Source organism: Canis lupus, chromosome 6 (genome assembly GCF_011100685.1).
Source record: "Canis lupus familiaris isolate Mischka breed German Shepherd chromosome 6, alternate assembly UU_Cfam_GSD_1.0, whole genome shotgun sequence".
Classification (NCBI taxonomy): Eukaryota; Metazoa; Chordata; class Mammalia; order Carnivora; family Canidae; genus Canis; species Canis lupus.
This window is the reverse complement of record NC_049227.1, coordinates 56,114,371-56,137,693: the sequence shown is the minus strand read 5'-3', so window position 1 is coordinate 56,137,693 and position 23,323 is coordinate 56,114,371. Positions and strand designations below refer to the sequence as shown.

Genomic DNA, 23,323 nt, shown 5'->3' with positions numbered 1-23,323 from the left:
TAGAGATTGGTTATAGAAAGGAATACTTTGTCTTTTTTTCTTTTTTTTTATGATAGTCACAGAGAGAGAGAGAGAGAGAGAGAGAGAGAGAGAGAGGCAGAGACACAGGCAGAGGGAGAAGCAGGCTCCATGCACCGGGAGCCCGACGTGGGATTCGATACCGAGTCTCCAGGATCGCGCCCTGGGCCAAAGGCAGGCGCCAAACCGCTGCGCCACCCAGGGATCCTGAAAGGAATACTTTGGAAGCTGATTAATCTTTATAACAAAATATAACACAAAACATATTTATTCTTTTGTGATAGTCATTTTTTCTTAAAGACTTTGTTGAAGTAAATAGTGAATTTTAAAAAATATTTTATTTATTTATTCGAGAGAGAGAGAGAGAGAGAGAGGCAGAGACACAGGCAGAGGGAGAAGCAGGCTCCATGCAGGGAGCCTGAAGTGGGACTCGATCCTGGATCTCCAGGATCACGCCCCCCGGCTGAAGGTGGCGCTAAACCACTGAGCCACCCGGGCCGCCCAATAGTGAATTTTAATACAAAAATTTTGCAAGTTACAAATAATTATTTAAGAGATTATCAATTTAAGTTGGTTATAAGAATTATACTTAAATTTTATAGCAATGTTGGAAACGTAAATTTTCTCTGAATTTGTTGGCCAAAAATCTAACTTTTTGAAGAGAAATGAATGGTTATGTGTGGAGTTCTGTTCAGAAACTTTGAGAGAAGAAAAATGTTCATCTAGGAGATAAGATTTCATGTTCACTTGGAGAGTTGTGTTAACAGGATGGTTAAGGATAATCTTCAGTGTGAATGGTAGGTTATTTTACTTTTTAAAGGGAAAATGCAATTTTGGCTTAAATTATGCTCCATAGGTTTTAACTTTCATGACAATACTTAGATACAGTAAGGCTTAGTATTGGAATGGTTCTGAATAATGAGACATCCGTTTAATAAATATATTTTCCATTACAAATCTTACTTGTACTTGCTAACTGCTTTCAGGATGTCTAGAGAGTAAGAGGAAGGGAGAAGAGAAATGGGTAGCTGGGGTAGGTGATACAAGTAATATTGAAGGAATTCTATTTGAAATGGAGGCAGTATAGAAAAATAATGGAAAGAGAAAGTGTTCAGTCAGTGCCTTACAGACTCTTCACTGCATGGCATACTTAAGCATTTAAAAATTGGCCATTGGAAAAGAGTATCTGTGTACTTAAAGCTGGACTTAGAGAAAGGAAGCAAAGAATTCAGCAAGAATGGTGGCCTGTCAGGAAGGCAAGGGTTACTTGCCTTAACCCCCAGAGGGATCACAGCCAGGCAGGGGGGAGGAGGATTGAAGCAGAAGAGATTGGGGCACCTGAGCAGGCCATATAAAGGGAGGAGTTTCAAATGCTGACACTCCGGTTTGGAGAACTTCTTAAGACAGCTGTCATAACACTGAGGAGTACCTTGCTCGTGACTGGACTGAAGTGTGTGTGTGTGTGTGTGTGTGTGTGTGTGTGTGTTTAGAAGACAAGCCATTAATGCTAAGGCAGATGTTAGGAGTTGCTAAGTGTATCTGGAATCTAATAGTACCCGCCAAGCTGGCTGATCGCAGTTAATGATTGCTCAGAAGGGCTGGGAAGCAACTCCACAAAGAAAGGAAATGGTGGACCTGCCTCCAGGATTCCCGCATTCCGGGCGAGCAGTGTCCGAAGTTGCCGTCGGCTCCTCGCGCTCCCGGGGAGGAATGCGGCTCCCGCCCAACCCCCACAGAGGAGATGCCCCTTCCTCGGCGGGGGCGAGCTCGGTCCTGGTTTCCTGCAGGTGACAGCTCGGCTCACACCGGTCCGTTTCCTTCATCTCTTGTTACGGCAACACCTCAAAAGGAATGCTGAAGGATCTGCCTCTTTCAATGGTTTCCTGACAACTTATAAAATCAAAATCCTATTAAAAATAGGATCGGGGCGCGTTGCATTCATGTTTGACATTTTGGGGACTCCCAAGATCACCTTACCAATCAAGACTTTTAATAAAACGCACAAGCACACACACAAATCTCCGACGACGTAAACCCGAGGATTTGCAAGAGGCAGCTCCGTCAGGATTTCTCCCAGGTGCAGGACGCCAGAGGCAGGAAGGGAGGAGGACGGGAGTTACCTCATCTGAGGGGTCTCAGGGAAGAGAAGGGTGGGGGGCGCCCTTCCCTTCTCTCCCCTTCCACCTCGGAGGCAGAGACGCGAGTGGCGGCGGCGCGGCGGCGGGGCCGTCCGAGCACCACGGGTCTGGCGGGAAGCGCCCCGGCGCGCGAGCCCGCGGAGTGGGAGACCCTCCCCCGGGGGGACGCTGCCCGCGGCGGCCGGGGAGCGCGGGTCCGCCGCGATCCCAGGGTGCACCGCGCCCCGCCCCCTCCCCTCGCCGCGTCCCGCCTCCCCTCGGCCCGGGCCCCCTCCCTGCCGGCTCCGGGAGGCGGGGACGCGGCGTCGGCGGCGGCTTCTCCAGTCGCGTCTTTCTCACTCACTGAGGAGCCCGGCGGTGGCGGCACCTTCGGAGGCAGAGCGGCGGAGCTGCGAGCCCGTCGGCCAGCCGGTTGGAGGTCGGCCGGGACTAAGGGCGGGTCCGACAGACGGACGGACAGCGGAGCAGCCGGACGGCCCGAGTCGCCTCAAGTTCCGCCATGAGCTGGGGCACGGAGCTGTGGGTGAGTCCGGGTGCGGGGCGCCCCGCCGACCGTCGGCGGCCCGAGCGCCTTGGGCCCCACCCCCGCCCCTGGCGCCGGCGGAGGGCGGGGGCTCCACGCTTCTTTGTGTGCAGCCCCCCGCCCCAGTCGGCCGGGATGGAGGGGCTGCGGGCGCGCGCCCCGCCTCTGCGCCGCGGAGGGCTGAGGGCAGCGCCCCGGACGGCCAGAGGAGCGGCCCGCGGCCCCTGCGCCCGCCGCCATCCCCCCTGGTCGCGGTCTCTCCTCCGCCTTCACTTTCCGGACGCCTGGCTCGGTGCCGGGCCGCGCTCCTCTGCCTTTGTATCTCCCCGCCCGGAGGCGGGGGAGGGGGTCCATTGTCCCGAAGGGGCGCCGTTGGCCGGCAGGGAGGGGGCCGGCCGCGGCCGGCGGCCGGGGCGGGGGTCCCCGGGGCGAGGGCGTCGCCGGGCCCGGACGGCGCGGGGAGCCTCGAGGCGCCGCCCACCGCCGTCGCCCCAGGTAGGGGGAGCCGGGCGGCTTTGTTCGGAGCCCGGCCTCCGGCCAGCCAGGCCCAGCCCACAAACCCGCTTCCCTCTCCCAGTGCGTGTGCTCGGAACCCGCGCGCAGCTGTGGGGACTCCGGGTGGGCCAGCCCCGCTGCCGCCGCCTTGGGCTGGGGCGCCGGGGACGCGGTTGGCTTTTGGAATCTGCCTTAAATTGATGGATCGATGGGAAGCCAGTTTTGCTAAAAAAATAAAAAATAAATTAAAAAAAGAGCGTGGGGCTTCCCAATTGCTTTACTTCCCCTTCCGCTGTTCTTTATCCTCACCGTTCTCCCCGCTTTGCTTTCTTTCCTACTTGCCTTGCTTGGGCGCTGAAGGCTTCAGACAATGCCCAGCGTCTGGCCAAGTGGCCAAGGTGCGGTTGGACTGTAAGGGGTCGGGGAATTCGCTCCGACGCAGCCTCGCAAGGGTGGAGGTGTGGAGGGCAGTGATTTCTCAGGTGCAGCCGAGGGACCCGGGGCGTGGGGGCGCTGTCCCGAGAGCTGCCTGGCTTCAGCCACTCCCCTTTTTATCCCACCTGTGCACATTTTCCGTGCCTTTTGTTATCGAGGGTCTTGTGAAACCGCTGCAGCGAAAGGGGAGAAAGAACTTTTTTTCCCTCGACGGGAGCAGTTGGGGTGCGACTGAAGGTAGATTGGTTAATTGAAGGGCAAAATGGTTTTTTCGGTTATTTTTCACCTTTTACTCACAGATTGGGAATCTTAGAACTGAAAGAGACTTTAGAGTTCAACTGGTTGAACGCTTAGCTAGCTCAGGAATCTCCCGCAACATTCAGGACAAGTGTTTGCTTAGTCTGTAAACACACCACCCAAGAGAAAATATCTCAGACATCCGTTTATTAGATAGCATTAATTGTTCTTATATTAGAGAAGATTATCTAGTAAGTGAATTATGTAAAATTTGGGTTTACACTTGAGATTCTCAAGCATTATTGGTCTTTCGATTTTGTACATTTTATAATTGGTTATACTGCGTCATCAGTTAAAGTAGATGGGTATAGTTTTATTTTCCATTTTTTATAATTAGAAAATATAGATTTTTAAAAAGATTTTATTTATTCATGAGAGACAGAGAGAGAGAGGCAGAGACACAGGCAGGAGAAGCAGGCTCCTGATGGGAGCCTGATGTGGGACTCGATCCTGGGACTCCAGGATCAGGCCCTGGGTTGAAGGCAGGTGCTAAACCACCGAGCCACCCAGGGATCCCTAATTAGAAAAGATTTTTATTTTTACGTGCTTAAATGATCCACGTTTCAGAGGAAGCAAAAATGTACTTAGAATATTTTTTTAAAGTACACATAGGAAGAGTAGAGTTATTTAGATTGAACTTTTAGATTTAAAAAGCACTTCTTGTCATACTACAGAAAAACAATTTTGAGAAGAAACAAAATATTTTAGTGAAGATTAAAATGTGATTTTTGAAAGTTTTTTGTTATAATTTAAAAATTCAATAGTTTCTCAGCAACTTGGAAAGGTAAGTTGTAGAAGAGATGGGGATTTCTTTCTTTTCTTTCTTTCAAGATTTTATTCGTTTATTCATGAGAGAGGCGGAGACCTAGGCAGAGGGAGAAGCAGGCTTTCCGCAGGGAGCCTGTTGTGGGACTAGATCCCAGGACTCGGGATCACGCCCTGACCTGAAGGCAGAGGTTCAACTGCTGAGCCACCCAGGCGTCCAGAGATGGGGATTTCTGTTACCTAAAAAATTGTTTTGTATCCTTTTGAAAAATATGAAAAAAGATTTTAATTTAACTATTAAAATTTAATGCACCATGTTTTAAACTTTTTAGTTGTTTTAGGATTTGAGGGAAACATTATTAGAAACTGATAGAGAATCAGCTAGTATCATCTGGATGCTTAAACCTCAGATAAGTAGAAATTGGTGTAGAGGGCTATTGTTAGGACCTGGAGAGATCTTAGAAATATTTCACTGGACTTCCTGTTTTTACTGTTCTGTTTTGAATAAGGATATTGTGCTTCCAGGGGATTGTAACAAACACCTACACTGTGCTCTTGTCATTGATGAATTTGAGGTTGGGAGAATGCTCTTGATATTCCGAATTTAGAGACCAGTTCTGTTATTTCAAGTTTAGGATCACATTACTATCCAAAAGGTTTAATTACTGGAAACATGTTACAAAAAAATGATGAAAGCAGTTATGCACTCCAAGTTTCTTAATTATATTTATAGGAGTTTCATTGCTATTTTTTTTTTTAAGATTTTATTTATTTGTTCATGAGAGACAGGCAGAGACATAGGCAGAGGGAGAAGCAGGCTTCCTGCGAGGAGGCGGATTCAGCACTCCGATACTGAGAACCTTCCTGGGATCCCTCCTGGGATCACGCCCTGAGCCGAAGGCAGACGCTCAACTACTGAGCCACCCAGGCCTGCCTTCATTGCTATTTTGATGCTTCTTAAGTCTTATTTTAAATTTGAGAATAAAGTAATAAAATAAAGAACCACTTTAATACTGACTTTAGGGGACAGAACTAATAGTGATAGATTAAGTGGGTTATGTTGTACTGTGTGGTTGTGAGGGGGTATGAATTAACTGGCAGTAGATTTGAGCTATGCTTCAAGGTATTCCAGGTGCTCCAAATGCGCATTTAAGTAAGCGTTGTATATATGCTACTCAGTTCTGAGTTCTGGGTAATACCAAACAAAGAGGTGACAGTGTCTTCATTATTTCCTCAAGCTGTAACATAATTATAAGATAGTATCTTAAGTGTTGTTTATTGTGTTGATTTCTTAAATTATCATGGGAAGAATGACTGGATCAAAAAGAGGCCCAAGTATGAATCAATGATTTCACAAAGCAATGATTTTATAATTATTACTCGTTTTACAAGTAAGAAAATTAGAGATTGGAGAATTTCTGTGTTTAGTCAATACGTTTTATTTATTAGGAGATACTTTTTTGTGTTTTGAGGAGCTAAATTTCGCCAGGAAAAAAAAATCCGTGTATGGATTGTGTGTGTATAGTTACGAAAAAATATGGCTGAGCACACTACATTCATATCATGATTTATTAAAAAATTTGCTCCCCAAGGGAAATGAGGTGATTCTTCTGGAAGTTAGAAGGTAGCTTCCAATATCTGACTTAATTTATAGGTTCTTATAAACCTTTGTTATGCCTTAGTTTCCTGGTCTATGTGATTTTTTTTTTTAATTTTTATTTTTGGCCCTTGGCTTTAAGTAAAAGCCATTGTTATTTTCATTAAGTTATTAAGTGCATTTGACAAAGGTCATGCTCTTTTTGGAAGAAATTGAAAAATTTGAATTGGATGATAGATTCAGTGGATACCCTCAGTCTTTTTTTAAAAAATACTTTATTTATTCATGAGAAACGCACAGAGAGAGAGAGAGAGAGAGAGAGAGAGAGACAGAGACAAAGGCAGAGGGAGAAGCAGGCTCTATGCAGGGAGCCGGACATGGGAATGGATCCTGGGTCTCCAGGATCAGGCCCTGGGCCAAAGGCTGCGCTAAACTGCTGAGCCACTGGGCTGCCCAGATACCCCCAGTCTTAATCCTTAATGCTTCTTTATCTTTGTCCTCATAGCATTTATATAGCACTTCTGTTTTAATACCTATGCTGTAAGTGTACTAGACTTTTGAGTCTTGGAGTATAGAACTGAATTAATCACTGTTTTCACTGACTAAAACAATGCCTGTAGGTGATCATGCATATTTTGACCAATTGAATTAATAGTTCATTATCCAGAGTATTGATCACTGATTAAAAAGTGCATCTTGGAGGAAGTCATTATGGTTCTGAGGGCCTTTGCAGATGGATAGATTAAGTGCTTTAGATATCAGTTCAAGAATGTCTAAATAAATTGAAACCAAAATTATGAAGTTAAGGTTTAGTGTTTGGGTTAAAAACTTTTATGGTTGGGGAAGAACTAGTAAAAAGCTAGTTCTTATGACTTTACCTGACTCTTAGCTCTGTGATGTGACTGCAAAAATAGCTGATGAGATCTTAGACCACACTAATAGATTTGTCTAGAAGAAAGCAGTGTGATCCCATTGTAGTCTGTAGTGGTTAGACTATCTGTAATATTGACTGAATGTTACTTCAGATTTTTTAGAAAATCTGTGCATCTCTGTAGAGGAGGTTGACAAAAACTCCTTGTTTATTAATATTAATGGCATTGCTTTTTTCAAGACTATGCAATTGCTGTAGGAATTTAGTTTAAACAATAAGTTATTGAGGTCTATTACGTGGGACACTGTGAATGTATGGTGAAATTTATGAGGTCTATAATATTGGTCCCGCTGTGAGGAAACTTGCTGTGAGAAAGTAATTTTGAGGTGATACTCTTTCCTAACTCCAAAATACTCCCCTATGTTAGTATCACTGTCCAGAATGTCTTCTGTTGACCAGTAACTCTGAACCCTCCTTTTCTTCAGAGTACACATTCTGGATAATATCTTTTTTATGGGACTACCGTCTTATGTTGCAGTATTTCTTGTACATTCAAACCTTCGGAAAATAGTCATGGTATAAATATTTATATCTTATGTGCCATTTTGTTGATAGAATTTGTTGTGTGTAATATTGTATTACAGGTATTGTTCTTAGTTAAGCAGGCTGAGAGTTAATTAAGACACCTGTTTATGCCACCATTCTATCCTGATTGTAGCAAGGTGGAAGCTGGAGAATGGCCTCTAACCTCTGCATTTGCTACTTCCTTTAAACCACTCAGTTCAATTCACCTTCCCTGCCTTTATTTTGGAACACTGATTGTCTTTTTCCTTCCCCCAATCTATAAATGTAAGTTTGGCTGGACACTTAAAAAACCCATTTTACCCAGACACCACCCTCTCCCTCTGCTCATCCCTCTGCTGTGCTCTCTTTCTTTCAAATAAATGAATAAAATCCTTTTTAAAAAAATCTTTTTTTAAAACCTATTTTTTCCTATATATGAGCCTGTTTGCAGGCAGAAAATAAGAGAATAGTAATGATTTATAATTATGGCACCTACAAGTGCTTTTTTACTTATTAGTCTTCAATCTTTAAACATTTTTAGCTCAATAGCAAAAAAGAAAAATTCTATTTTGGAGAACATAGTCATACCTACAGTGTATTAAAAACTAGTGGGAAAAGATTATATAAAGCTTTTGTTTTATAGGAAGCAGTATATATATACACTGTATTAGTCTGGGCTTTGTATATCTGACATACCAAAAAGATATTTGGCATGGGCTTTGAAATAAGGAAGGTTTTGCATATAGGTGGCTAAGTTCCTAGAGGGCAGAGATCATGTCTTATTCATTGCTTAATCATCATCTGATTCATTGCTTTATTTTCCCCTGTCAGCAGCACACTGCCTGGCATAGGGCCTGATGCTACTAAGATCTTTAGTAAATGTTTGCTGGATTGACCTGAATGTAGTGGTTGGGTTTGGTTTGAATTTGAGTAGAGGATGCCTAAAAGTAGGGATGCAGGGTAGATTGGGACCATGCTAAGAGGTTGATTTGACTGAATGGTTGATTTACATTCATGAACAGAGAGAGAGAGAGAGAGAGAGAGAGATGTGTTATTTATTTATTAGCATATAATTAACTCAATTTTTAGACCATTTAAAAGTCTAGAGGAAGTTGTAGTTTGTGATAGTAGAAGGAACTATTTCTTCCTTTTGAATCCTTTGATGGCAGGAGGAAGGATCTCTCCAGGTTTTAAAAGATGAAAGTTTATGACTTAATCACCTCTGTGAGAATATTTGAAGGGTGTTAATTCTTTTAACAATGTATTGGTCCTGATATCAGCTGCATTTTAAAAGTGTATGTTTTTTCTGCAGTTTGTTTATACTGTTTTTCCTTCTTCCCCCATCTGTGGGTTAACATTTTTACTTCTATATCAGTTTAATTCCAGTGCTTTTTCTGAGGCTGAGAGGTGTTCATTGGGAAATGCAATAAGTTTTGATCCTCCCAGCTTTGCTCTAATTAGTAGCTTCATGAGCTGATTTATGCACTGAGTTTCTCATGTAATAATAATAGAATATTTTGAGGTATCATCTTTAATAGATGGTAGAATGATAGATACTTTAAAATTTCAAATTGTGCTTAAAAATCTGTTGATACAGTTAATATTGTCACCTGTGCTTTTAAGCATTTTCCTTTTTTTTCTTAAAATAAGTTGTATTCTGTGATTGCTTTTATGGGATTTTCATTGACAAATTATGAAAACTACCTCTTTCAGACCATTGGGAGATGCTGTAAAGGCGTTTTAAGATGATGTCTGACTGCTCTTTGTAATGTGGGATTCAGCATTTAGAATTTATATAGAGCCCAAGAGAAAGAAATCTAGAATAGTAAGAATAAAAGTTTTTGTAAAATGTCCCTATTGAATTCAAATTAGTTATTAAAATTTGGGGCTTAGAAGCAATTTTTCCTTAAGTTCTTGGTGGAAAACTAATCATCGGACTTTCACAATACCTCATGAAATGTGTGAAATATTAGCATTATATATTTGTTGTAATTTGAAAAAATATAAATGTTTATATAGAGTCAGATTTTCCTATTTTTGCTACATCATTATTTTGTTCTTTCCAGAGTAAAAATCATGTTTTGTGTCTGCTGTATCCCGCTGTATACCACAAAATGAATAGACATATAATAGGCACTGAAATACTTGTTGAATGAGGAAATCAATGAGTTGCTCTAACTCTATCATCAGATTATGTTTTGAATACTAAGGGTATTTAGGTTTTTTTCCACAGCATGTATATTTCTTATATCTTTGTTTAACTTTAGGGACCCTTTGTTTTTAAGTAGACCCCACACCGAGTATGGGACTTGAACTCATGACCCCAAGATCAAGAGCTCTACTGACTAAGCCAGCCAGGTGCCCCTTTATGGATTCTTTTTATAATCTGGAGATACAGCTGTTTGTGCCTTTTCATGTGAAATTTTTCTCTTTTATGTCTGAAATTCTCATTTCCTTGATTGTTTGAATACAAATGCTTATTTTTTAGTGATAGCATTTTTATGACCCTTTGGTTTCTAAAAATGAGAACAGTGAACATCTGTTGGTCATGTAAGAATAATGTAAATTGTCTGAAACTTAATTGGAAAAACATAAAAGGGATCCCTGGGTGGCGCTGCGGTTTAGCGCCTGCCTTTGGCCCAGGGCGCGATCCTGGAGACCCGGGATCGAATCCCACGTCGGGCTCCCGGTGCATGGAGCCTGCTTCTCCCTCTGCCTGTGTCTCTGCGCCTCTCTCTCTCTCTCTCTGTGTGTGACTATCATAAATAAAAAAATTAAAAAAAAAAAAAAAAAAAAAAAGGAAAAACATAAAAGATTGGTTTTTAGTGAGTATGAGTGTTAAGTTGATTCTGAGAGATTTTAAACAAACATTAGTGGTGGTTAGTTGAGTTTTTTTTTCTGTTAGAAATTATAAAAATCAAAATTATTGATAAAGCTATGGTAAATAGCTTTTGAATAAACACAAACTATAAAACACAAACTATAACTTCAATTTTCTAGACTTAGACTATGGACTAAATTAACTTTTTTTTTTTTTTTTTTTTAAGATCTTATTTATTCATTAGAACAGGAGAAGAAGGGCAGAGGCCTAGAGAGGAGCATACTCCCCACTGAGCAGGGAACTAACGCAAACCCTGTGACTATGACCCAAGCTGAATGCAGATGCCCACCCAGGCGCCCCCTAAATTAGCATCTTTTACTGTTTGCCAAGGCTCAATGTAATTAACATTTGTTAACTTTTTGAATCTGAAATGACCTTTCACCTCCATTTTTTTAAAGTTTCATTAAGATATAAATTCATACATTAAAGTGTACAAATCTTACCTGTTTGACATTAAGATTTTTAAAAAAATTGAACAACACTTCTGTAATTCCCGCTAGGATCAAGATACAGAAGTTTCCTTCATGTCATTCCCAGTGAATATCCACCTAAAAGTAACTACTATTCTGACTTGTATTGCTTTTGATTACTTTTGTAGGTTTTTAAAACCTCACATGAATAATATCATGCAATATGTATTCTTTTTTGTCGGTCTTCTTTAACATACTGTGTATGAGATTCATTCTTAGTGGAAGTTCAGGGCTTGAAATTCCCTGTACAGTTGTTGGATTTTGATTTCTGTCCCCATATCTTGTGCTATATTCTCAAAACAAAGATTTTTAGGATTGGCAAACACCTTCAGGGCAAAAGTAGCTTTTATTCCTTTTTTTCCCCTTATTTTTTGCTTGTAACTTTGTAATTCCTTGTTATCTTGGCTCGCTTGTCTTTGATGCCTTACGTTTTTGAAATATATTTTATCCGTATTTTAAAGCTTTTATCCAGTAGAATAGTGATAGGTGATCCAAGAAACCTAGCCTGCTACTTACTATTGGAAACTGAAAATTGTTAACATTGAGTTTTTAATTATTTTGCTGTTGTATTTTTAACTTCTAAGAGCTGTTTTTTCTTAGTGAACTTTTTTTTTTTTTATAAGAAATTTCCATGCCAAGTGTGGAGCCCAGTGTGGGGCTTGAGCTTATGATGCTGAGATCAAGAGCTGAGCTGAAATCAAGAGTTGGATGCTTAACTCACTGAGCCACCAAGGAGCTCCTGTTGTCTAAATGTACTTTTAACATAGCATCCTCTGCTTAACTTTTCTTAGTTCTTTGTGTATACCAAAAATAGGTTTTTGTTTTATTGTGTTTAGTTTTCTTAGGCTTACAGAATATTTGTAGCTTCCAAGTTGCTTTTTTCCTCTTTTTACTAGTTTTGGTTCTGGTTTTTCATGTTAGAGATTAAGTATTTTGTGATCCTAGGATCCTGGAAAGATTTCTGTCAAGATTAGGGCATACTGAGTTCTGATATGCCCTACCGGTAAGATTAGGGTTTGAGCTGTTTGAAGTTTTTGATTCCTTTAAGGGTTCTTGCTTAATACTTACCCCTGGGATGGTTCAGATCTCTACCTCTTTTCCAATCCAATTGTGAAAGCTCAGGAGGTATACTGTAGTCTTTTGAAGTCATACTTATCATTGCTCTTTACAATGCTGGGGACCACAGCTTGATTATTTTTTTTCAACAGGTGCTTAAATAGTTTATTTGTCTTATATAACAAGATATTTGGGGGTAGGCAGTTCCTGGCTTGGGTTCATGAACTTAGCACTTTTAGGATCAGCATCTATGGAACTGTTTTGGACTTTCCTTTATTTGCAAGTTGCAGCTCCAAGTATCATGTCTGTATTTAAGGCCAAAAAAAAAAAAAAAAAAAAAAGAAAGAAAGAGGAACAACATCAAATGTGTCTGCCTCTTTGTCGGGAAGGCAAAAGCTTTCCAGTGTTTTTGCAATAAACTTCCTCTTAGGTCTCACTGTCCATAGCTGGGCACATTGCCACCTGAAAAAAGTAGAGTTCTATAAGAAAGGAAGAAGGGAAATAATTATAAGGTACCTCAAAATACAGAATTTGTGGTGTCTGTCCCCGAGGAATTAATGATTGCTTTGTAGAGGCAAAACACACACATGCATGTACACATGTGTATATTTATTTATGGATATTTGAATAATAGCAAGGGGGTCAAGAATAGGCAGTAATAGAAGTGATGAAGCAGATATCTTAGAGTTGAGGTCTTTTGGAGTCTAACATGGCCCACCATCATTTTAAGAGGCTCGGTGGTAAAGGGCTTATGTGTCTTACCTGCAGTTTATAGCCCATCTTTTGTTTGCCAGACCATGCCACGGTGACATCACCTGCCAGAATAGATGGGTGTTTTGCATACATGGTCAGAATTGATGGTTAGGGCTTGTTGAAGTTTACCTAACCTCAGGCTGAGTAAAGGGCATTGCAGGGACTGAAGAAAGGGTACTGAAATAGAAGTCCAGAAGTTTATTTTGTGAGGAGAAAGTTTTCCTGGATGTTGGAAACAATAAAAATCTCCTGTAATGATCCAAGTCTCTTAGTCATGTAGATATAATACCAAGCTATTAAAATTACTCCAGGAAGTAAGAAGCCATCAGCCTGGAGTTACTGGCACTTGCTTTTCTTTTCTTTATTTAAATCGATGCATTAGCATGGTACATTTCTTAGAAATAATCAATATTTATTGTTAACTAAAATCCATAGTATAGTTTTTAGCTTAGTCTTACCTAATGTCTCTTTTCTTAAAGATTTTATTTATTCATTTTACAGAGAGCACAAGCAGGGGGAGCATCTATCTATAGGGAGCGTCTATCTATAGATGCAGGGCTCTATCCCAGGACCCTGGGATCATGATCCAAGCTGAAGGCAGACACCCAACCGACTGAGCTACCCAGACACCACCCCTAATGTCTTTTTTCTGTTCCACATTACATTTAGTTGTCATGTCTCCTTAGGCACTTCTTGGCTGCCACTTTTTCAGACTTTTCATGTTGATCATCTTGAGAATTGAGAGGAGTATTGGTCAGGTATATTGCAAGATGCCCTTCTGTTGGAATTTGTTTGATGTTTTGTGATCAGATTGGGTTTTTGGGGAGGATGATCATGTGCCATTTTCATCACATTGTTTCAAAGATACATATTATCAACAGGATTTATTACTGTTGATATTGATTTTACTCACTTGGCTGAAGTAACATTTATCAGATTTCTCTACAGTACAGTTACCCCCCCTCCCCTTTGCTATATTCTTTGGAAGGAAGTCACTGTTATAGCCCACACTGAAAGAGAGAGGAGTTATGCTTCCTTTTTTTAGGGTTGGAGTATCTTATATAATTTCTTTGGAATTCTTTTGCATGGAAAATTTGTCTTTTTCCCCCATTAATCACTCATTCATTTATAGCAGTATGGACTCAAGGATATAATCCAGTACTGCTTCACTTATTTTGTTGATCAGACTGTTCTGCCTTTGGCCATTGGAAGCACTTTCAGTTGGCTTCTGTGCCCCTGTAACACACCTCCATCAGTAAGGATTAAAAAAAAAGATTTATCGATCTATCTATCAGAGAGAATGTGCAGGGGGAGGGGCAAAGGGAGAGTGGGGAAGCAGACTCCCCACTGAGCAGGAAGCCTAACCTGGGGCTTGATCCTAGGACCCTGAGATCATGACCTGAGCTGAAACTCAGAGTCAGATGTTCAACTAAGCCACCCAGGCACTCCAGTAAGAATTTTTTTAAAGGACTTCTTTACTTCTTTGGACTGTAAGATGGTCCAGACTTATGCATATTTTCTGTCCCAGTTCTAGAATCAGCCATTTTTCCAAAGAGCCTGGATTCCTTTTATTGGAGAATGGTATTAGAGACCAAGATAAAGGTGATAGATATGCTTGCTGCTGCAATTTTATTTTTTTAGTCTCTCTCAGCTATAAAACAAACTCTGCTATAAAACAAAGAAATACATGTGTATATACTAAGCTATGTATATGTAGTATATCTATAAATATTTCTTTTTTTTTAAGATTTTATTTATTTATTCATGAGAGACGGAGGGAGAGAGAGAGAGGCAGAGACACAGGCAGAGGGAGAGGCAGGCTTCATGCAGGGAGCCTGATGTGGGACTTGATCCTGGGACCCCAGGGTCATGCCCTGGGCTGAAGGCGGCACTAAACCGCCAGGCCACTGGGGATGCCCTATAAATATTTCTATGTGTAACCATCTGTGTCTATATTAAGTTAAATATTTATGTCTCCAACTCTATACCATTTGTATATGTATCTTTCTAGCCTCTTCTTGCTTATCTGTAAATTTCCACTTAGGACAACTCCTTTTGGCTGCCATTAATTTGCTTAATTGTTCTTTTTCAATATAGATGTGGTATAGCATTATCAGAATTATTAACCTGCAGCCCTCTGGAGAACAACTTTATCAACTAGAGTACAGTACTTATATGCAGTTCCTTTTCCCTCTAGTTCTACAGACTGGTTACATTTTCACAGTTACTTAGGTTAGCACTATTTATTCCCCCCACCCACTTCAGTGAACTTGTTTCATACATTTATAATACAGTTAGATTTTTTTGTTTTTTTAATCTCGGTTTGTATTCTTTCTTGGGATTCTCTGACTTTCTCAATGATTTTTTTTTTTTTTTTTAATTGCATAGATAGGGGCCTGGGTTGTTCAGTTGGTTAAATGTCCATCTCTTGATTTAGGCTCAGGTCATGATGTTAGGGTTGTGAAATCGAACCCCATGTAGATGCAGAGCTTGCTTAAGATTCTCTGTCTCCCTTTCTCCCTGCCCTTGCTATCCTCTTTATTTAAAAAAAAAAAAAAAAAAAGGTATAGATTAAAGCTGGTTACTTGTGCTGTGAAGTTCTGCAGGTTTTGACAAATGACTAATGTTACGTATCTAACATTCCAAGATCATAAATAATAGTTTCACCTTTTAAAAATCCCCTGTGGCCTATCTCACCCCCAATTAGGATAGCTACTGTGAAAACAACAGAAGAAAAAGCAAGTGCTGGCAAGGATGTGAAGAACTTAGAACCCTGTGCACTATGGGTGGGAATGTAAAATGGTGCAGCTACTGTGATAAACAGTATGGTGTTTCCTCAGAAGTTAATCATGGAATTACCATGTAACCCAGCAATTCCATTTCTGAGTATTTACCAAAATACTTGAAAAGAGACACAGGCAGAGGGAGAAGCAGGCTCCATGCAAGGAGCCTGATGTGGGACTCGACCCCGGGACTCCAGGATCACGCCCCAGGCCAAAGGCAGGTGCTAAACTGCTGAGCCACTCAGGGATCCCAAAAGCAGGATCTTTTTGTTTTGTTGTGTTTTTTTGTTTTGTTTTTTAAAGTAAGCCCTACATCTGGGACGCCTGGGTGGCTCAGTGGTTGAGCATCTGGCTTTAGCTCAGGGTGTGATCCCTGGGTCTGGGATCAAGTCCTAAATCGGGCTCCTTGTGGGGAGCCTGCCTCTCCCTCTGCCTATGTCTCTGCCTAAAGTGGGGCTTGAACTCATGACACTGAGATTAAAAGTCACACGCTTCATATATGTAGTGAGTTAGGTGGTCTAAAAGCAGGGTCTTTTTTTTTTTTTTTTTGGTATTTTTTTTTTATTGGAGTTCGATTTGTCAACATATAGTATAACACCCAATGCTCATCCTGTCAGGAGCCCCCCTTCAGTGCCCGTCACCCAGTCATCCCATCCACCTGCCCGCCTCCCCTTCTACTACCCCTTGTTCGTTTCCCAGAGTTGGAGTCTCTCATGTTCTGTCACCCTCTCTGATATTTCCCACTCATTTTCTCTCCTTTCCCCTTTAATCCCTTTCACTGTTTTTTATATTCCCCCAAATGAATGAAACCATATGTTTGCCCTTCTCTGATTGACTTACTTTACTTACCATAATACCCTCCAGTTCAATCCACGTTGAAGCAAATGGTGGGTATTCGTCCTTTCTAATGGCTGAGTAATATTCCCTTGTATACATGTACCACAGCTTCTATATCCATTCATCTTTCGATGGGCACCAAGGCTCCTTCCACAGTTTGGCTATTGTGGACATTGCTGCTAGAAACATTGGGGTGCAGGTGTCTCGGTTTTTCACTGCATCTGTATCTTTGGGATAAATCCCCAGCAGAGCAATTGCTGGGTCATAGGGTAGCTCTATTTTTAACTCTTTGAGGAACCTCCACACAGTTTTCCAGAGTGGCTCTACCAGTTGACATTCCCACCAACAGTGCAAGAGGGTTCTGCTTTCTCCACATCCTCTCCAACATTGGTTTCCTGTCTTGTTAATTAAAAGTAGGGTCTTGAGAAAGATTTTTACATCCATGTTTATAGTGTTATTCACAGTAGCTAGAGAGTAGAAGCAGTCCAAGTACTGATTGACAGATAAATGAATATGCAAAATGGTGTGTAAATGTAATGTTATTAAGCTTTATTTTTTTTATTTTTTATTATTATTATTTTCTGTCATTAAGCTTTAAAAAAGAAGGAAAAGCTGACCTAAGATACACAAATGGATGAACCTTGAGGACATTGTGGTAGGTGAAATAAGCCATAAAAAGACAAATACTGTGATTCCACTTACATGAGATAGCTAGAGTAGTAAAATTTATAGAGACAGAACATAGAATGGTGGATGCTGGGGGCAGAGGGTAGGAGGAAATGAGCAGTATTATTTAATGGGTATAGTTTTAGCTTTGAAGAAGAAAAGAATTCTGATGGATGGTGGTGATGGTTGCACGACAGTATGAATGTACTTAATACTGAATTGTACAGTTAAAAATGATTAAGATGGGGCAGCCCGGGTGGCTCAGCGGTTTAGTGTTGCTTTCAGCCCAGGGCGTGATCCTGGAGACCCGGGATCAAGTCCCACATCGGGCTCCCTAAGGGAGCCTGCTTCTCCCTCTGCCTGTGTCTCTGCCTCTCTCTCTGTGTGTCTCTCGTGAATAAATAAATAAAATCTTTTTAAAAAAATGATTAAAATGGTAAATTTTGTCTTATGTATATTTTTACTCCTCTCCACCAAAAAACCAACAAAAATCCCCTATGCTGTTACCTGTTCAGCATAGTACTGCCTACCCAACTACTGATTTTTTTTTATAGACTTTTTAAAAAAAAATAGCAGTTTTAGGTTCGTAGCCAAATAGAGCATAAGGTAGAGATTTCCCATATGTCTCCTGTCCCAAGTGTGCATAGCTTCCCCCATTATCAGCATCTTCCGCCAGGGTGATACATTTGCTACAATTGATGGACCTGCATTGGCAGATCTTTATTACCCAAATCCATAGTTTATGTTAGGGTTCACTCTTGATATTGTACTCCATGGGTATAGGCTAATATATAATGATGTAGCCACCATTCTGTTACCATACAGAGTAGTTTCACTGCCCTAAAAATCCTTGTGCTCCACTTATTCATTCTCCCTCCTTTCTAATGTCTGACTACTGCTCTTTCTTCTGACTTCTCGTAACCCTTAAAAAGCCAGTATTCATTAGGAGTAACTATTTCTCACTCCCAACCTCAGCTTTAGGAAACCACTAATCTCTCTTTCGCTAAGCATTTGCTTATTCTGGACATTTCATATAGATGGATTCCTACAGTATGTGGTGATTTGTACCTGGAATTTTTCCTTTTCTTTTTTTTCTTTTAAGACTCTATTTATTCATGAGAGAGACGCATAGGGAGAAGTAGGCTCCCTATGGGGAGCCTGATGTGGGACTCTATTCCAGGACCCCAGAATCACAACCTGAGCCAAAGGCAGATGCTCAGCCACTGAACCACCCAGGCATCCTGTAACTGTAATTTTTCAATATGTACAATGTTTTCAAAGCTTATTTATGTTATAGCATATATCATTAAAATTCACTTTTTAAAACAATCATATTCCATTGTATGCATATACCAAATTTTATTAACCTGTTCATCAGTTTTTGGACACTTGGGTTGTTTCTGCTTTTGAGTATTGTGCGTAATGCTGTTATGAATGTTTCTGGATAAATTTTTCTGTGGATAGAAGTTTTTTTTCTTTTGGGCATATACTTGTGTAATTGAGGGATCGTATGGTAACTGTGTGTAACTGAGGAACTCCCAAACTGTTTTTGCATTTTACATTTCTACCAGCAAAATAGGGTTCTGATTTCTTTACATCTTGTCAAAATTGGTCCCATCTGACATTTTGATTATAGACATTATGGTGAGTATGAAGTGATATCTCATTGTGGTTTTGATTTTCATTTACTTTATTGACAAATGATGTTGAGGATCTTTTCATGTGCATTTACATACCTCCTTTGGAGAAATGTCTTATAGCTTTAGTAAATAATGTTCACCTTAATTTGGTATAGTAGTATGTATTAGTAAAATATAAATAAAAACAAGTATTGATGACAGTGGTACTTGTATTGAGAACAAAAGAAATTTAATTGCAATGCTAAGAAGATACTGTATTTATATTTGAGGCTTTTCATTGAACTTGTCAGCCACTCTTTCAGACTAAGAGATGTTTGATTTTGGCATTTGTTTATTTATTAATTTTTAAAAAATTTTTATTTATTTATGATAGTCACAGAGAGAGAGAGAGAGAGAGAGAGAGAGGCAGAGACACAGGCAGAGGGAGAAGCAGGCTCCATGCATCGGGAGCCCGATGTGGGACTCGATTCCAGGGTCTCCAGGATCGTGCCCTGGGCCAAAGGCAGACGCCAAACCGCTGCGCCACCCAGGGATCCCTTGTTTACTTATTTTAAAGATTTTATCCATTTATTACATAGAGCACAACCAGGGGGAGCAGCAGAGGGAGAGGGAGAAGTAGGATCCTAGGACCTTGGGAACATGACCTGAGCCAAAGGCAGACACCTAACCTGCTGAGCCACCCAGGTGCTCCGATTTTGGCATTTGATTTGAGAAACTTAGAATACAAGTGTAAATGTTAGCTATGCTCTCTTTTACTTTTAAGAAGCTTCTCATTCAACTGGAACTCCACTTAGCTTTCTTCCCTTAGCTCTGACCATGATGACAGTGCTTGTCATTGTCAGGTAGAAACTTCATGTTGTTTGATCTCAGTAGTTTCAGCTATGAAAGGCTAGGAAAGGTGGGGTCTAGGAGATATTTAAAAATAATGGAAACTTCTGTATAATTCATATATGACCTTTATTCTAAGAAAACTAATAGCAGTATTCTTTTTTAGTGATGCAAGATTACAAATACTGCAGTGGTATTTATTATAGATGGAATGTTAGTTGTTAACTGAAGTTACATTTTTGTTTTTCTTAGTATTTTGACTATATTATCTAGTTTGAGTTACCTAAGTGTAAGTATTTTCTTTTCCTTTATCCTAATTGTTTCTTTTCTTTTGTTTTCTTTCTTTCTGTCTTTTTTTTTTTTTTTAAGGTTTTATTTATTTATTCATGAGAGACACAGGTAGAAGGAGAAGCAGGCTCCATGCAGGGAGCCCGATGTAGCACTTGATCTCGGGTCTCCAGGATCACACCCTGGGCCGAAGACAGTGCTAAACCACTGAGCCACCGGGCTGCCTGCTCCCTCCCTCCCTCCCTCCCTCCCTTCCTTTCTTTTTCTTTCTTTTTTTAGATTTTATTTATTCATGAGAGACACAAGAGTGGTAGAGACACAGGCAGAGGGAGAAGCAGACTCCCCATGGGGAACCCGATGTAGGACTCAATCCCAAGACCCTGGGACCATGAACTGAGCCAAAGGCAGATGCTAAACCACTGAGCCACCCAGGCACCCCTAGTTTTTTGGTTTTATGCGTATCTTGATTCTAGATATCAAGAAAAATTTAAAATAGGTAGAGATCATTTCAGATTCTTCTTGTGAAAACCCAAAGTGGCCTTGACTGTAGTCCTCTATGGAACTCGCCAAGCTTTAGAGTGCAGTTTCTATTCTAGGTCTTGGAAGAGACACAGTGCTACTGTTATCACTAATTCCTTTATTTCTCCAGTCTCTCTGATAACTTTTTTTTTTTAAGAGTTTATTTATTTATTCACAAGAGATACAGAGAGAAGCAGAGACATAGGCAGAGGGAGGAGAAGGTTCCACGCAGATAGCCCAATGTGGGACTCGATCCCAGGACTCTGGAATCATGCCCTGAGCTGAAGACAGACGCTCAACCACTGAGCCATCCAGGAGTCCCTCTGATAACTATTTTCTACTGAGGAATTGGAGGTTCAGAGAAAGGCATCAAAGAAAAGAAGCCAGATATGGGAATGAGAAGCTATGGAGAGAGGCAGAAGAAGCTAGATACAGAGTACACAAAGTAGCTTGGAAGAAAATTCCCAATGGCTACCTACTACCTTAGGACAAGGTCCGAAATCTTTAAGAATGATCTATAGGGCTCTGCCCATGATTTTTCTAGCTTCATCTCATACCAGTGTCCCCTACTACTTGTAAGCCCCAGCCAGGTATACTGGCCTCTCAGTAACTCTAATAAATGACTGAATCACTGTGGTAAGATTTTTAAAACCTGCTCCCCAACCCCACCTTAGACCCAGTAAATCAGAATCTCTGGAGGAGACCAGAAATCTGTTTTGTTTTAAAAGAACGAGGATGTGTGAAGAACCTTCCACAGAGAAGACTTCTCAGACACTTTAGACTAGATACATCTATGACACTTTTCCATAGCACTTATAATAATTTGCTGAATATCTATCCTCCCAGCAGGATGGTAAGCTTCTTTAGAGCAGGGACCATGATTGTGCTGTTTCCCCTTCTGGAATCACTGTCTACCTTTAATACTTCTCTGGACCAGTAGACTGCATCAGTGGGTTCCCTTGCCCTTTAACTTGGGTTCAGTTAATGAAAGGTACAAGCAAGATGAAAGTGAAGTCAAGGTTTTTATTACAGCAACTCCATCCCTACCAATTAACTGTAAATCCCGTATGTTCCTCTACTGAAGGTCAGATACTATCAGGCAGCCCTATCTTAAGACGCCTGCTTACAAGTCTGGTTATTCCTTTTCCTTTAAGACTTACCTAAGTAATAACAGCTCCCAACTGTTAATAGCTCCAGGATAATGCACTTTCAACTGAGTAGGCCCATATCTTGATAAATAGTATCTTTATTAAACTCTCCTCATTTAATCTTCTGAATGTGCTGTTTCCTACCTGGGCCCTAACTAATCTAATGTCCATTCAAAGACATGCTTAGTTGATGATAAGACATTCTGATCAGTATGGCAATTTCTGTAAGGCAGGGCCAGATACAATGCTTCCTACAAAGTCATCCACAAATGTTTGTTGGCTATATGCATGACCCTAATAAAGAGTTTAGAAATGGTTAGGTAAATTAGATCCATTAGAGGCACTTAGAAAAAAAAAAGGTTTTGGAGTCACACAAAGCTGGGTTGGAGTTTAGCTTTGCATAACAAAGGTTAATTTGTCTCATTAGTTCCGTCATCCAGAAAATGGGAATACCACCACTTAATTAGTTGAACTAAGTGGTGGTATTGAAAATACCAAAATAGTTGGCATGAAAATAAAAGAACATTTATCAGGGTGCCTAGCACACAGACACATTCCAAATTCGAAGTTCTTCCTTTCCCCAAATTCAGCTCTTTCAAAAAGACATTTGACCAAATTATCTAAAATGGCTCATTATCCCTTCTTAATTTACTTAGCACTCTCCTTTAAAATAACTTATTAAGATAATACAGCAAGATAAAATAATTTTTAAAAAGATGAGAAAAATGAAGAGACATTTAAAATGATACCAAGAATGAATTTGTAAACAAAATGCAAATAAAAAAATCCCATACACTTGCTAACAGTGAACCAGAAATCTGACTATAAGTTTTCTAACAAAGTTCAAAATGAGAAAAGTCACAGGAAGCGCTTTCTGTACAATAAAAAAGCTTAAGAGAAATTTCTCCCATGAGTCTCATAGAGCACACACTGTAATGCAGTGGGCAATAATCTAAACAAAGCTTTTATCATAAACTGGCAAACTGTTAGGACCTTCAAAAATAATCTCTTTGCACATACACTGATGGTAATTCAATATTCATGGTAAAGACTGAAGGCTTTCTGGATGCAGAAAGAGACCTGAATTTATATCCTAGTTCTGTACTTACTAGGAAGTAGTTTTGAACAAGACGCTTAACCTCTCTGAGCCCCCAAGAAGATAAATTGCCTCAAATATAGTAAGCATTCAATAATCATTGATTACTCCTAGTAGTATTACTAAAAGCAATTCAATGAGAGTGGAAAGGGAATATGATGCAGTTCAAGTACCAACGAGTTTTTTAAAAGCCCTCGTTTAATGTAAGTACAGATTTTAGAACATGTAAAGCAATGGTTCTCAAATTTGGGAATTATCAGAATCATCTGGGGTGTTTTCTAAAGTACAAATTCCTGGGCTTCATTCCCAGAGATTCTGATCAAGGAGGTTAGAGTAAAGCTTGGGAGTTTGTTTTGTTGTTACTGCCTTTAAATTCCCAGGATGATTCTAATGGTCACCTAGTTTTAAGGCCTGCTAATTAACAGCAGTGTTTTTCAGCCTGGGATAAGAGAGCCACCATCACCAACAAAGTTTTATAAAACTCCAGGTGGCTGACCAACCAACACCCCCACAACATTTAATGAATCAGAATCTCCAGGCCAAACTGGCCAAATAATCAAAAGTTTAGTGAAACTAGAGAGGAGCTGTTGTTGTTCAAGGGTATAAAATCCACAAAATAAATCAATATCCTCTAGACTATCAAGCGTTGAATGCA

The 23,323-nt window shown here is 40.5% G+C and overlaps 1 protein-coding gene across 4 annotated transcripts in view; it reads left to right on the top strand.

Annotated features, from left to right (window-relative positions):
• The first annotated feature begins 2,422 nt into the window (after positions 1-2,422).
• FNBP1L (formin binding protein 1 like) overlaps positions 2,423-23,323 on the top strand; it is a 109,724-nt gene continuing 88,823 nt past the window's right edge. For all 4 annotated transcript variants that reach the window (XM_038541311.1, XM_038541314.1, XM_038541313.1 and 1 more), the window contains exon 1: positions 2,423-2,679. In XM_038541311.1, the coding sequence (XP_038397239.1) occupies positions 2,656-2,679 (24 nt within the window). In that variant the 5' untranslated portion in view covers positions 2,423-2,655. The remainder of the gene's footprint in view (positions 2,680-23,323) is intronic.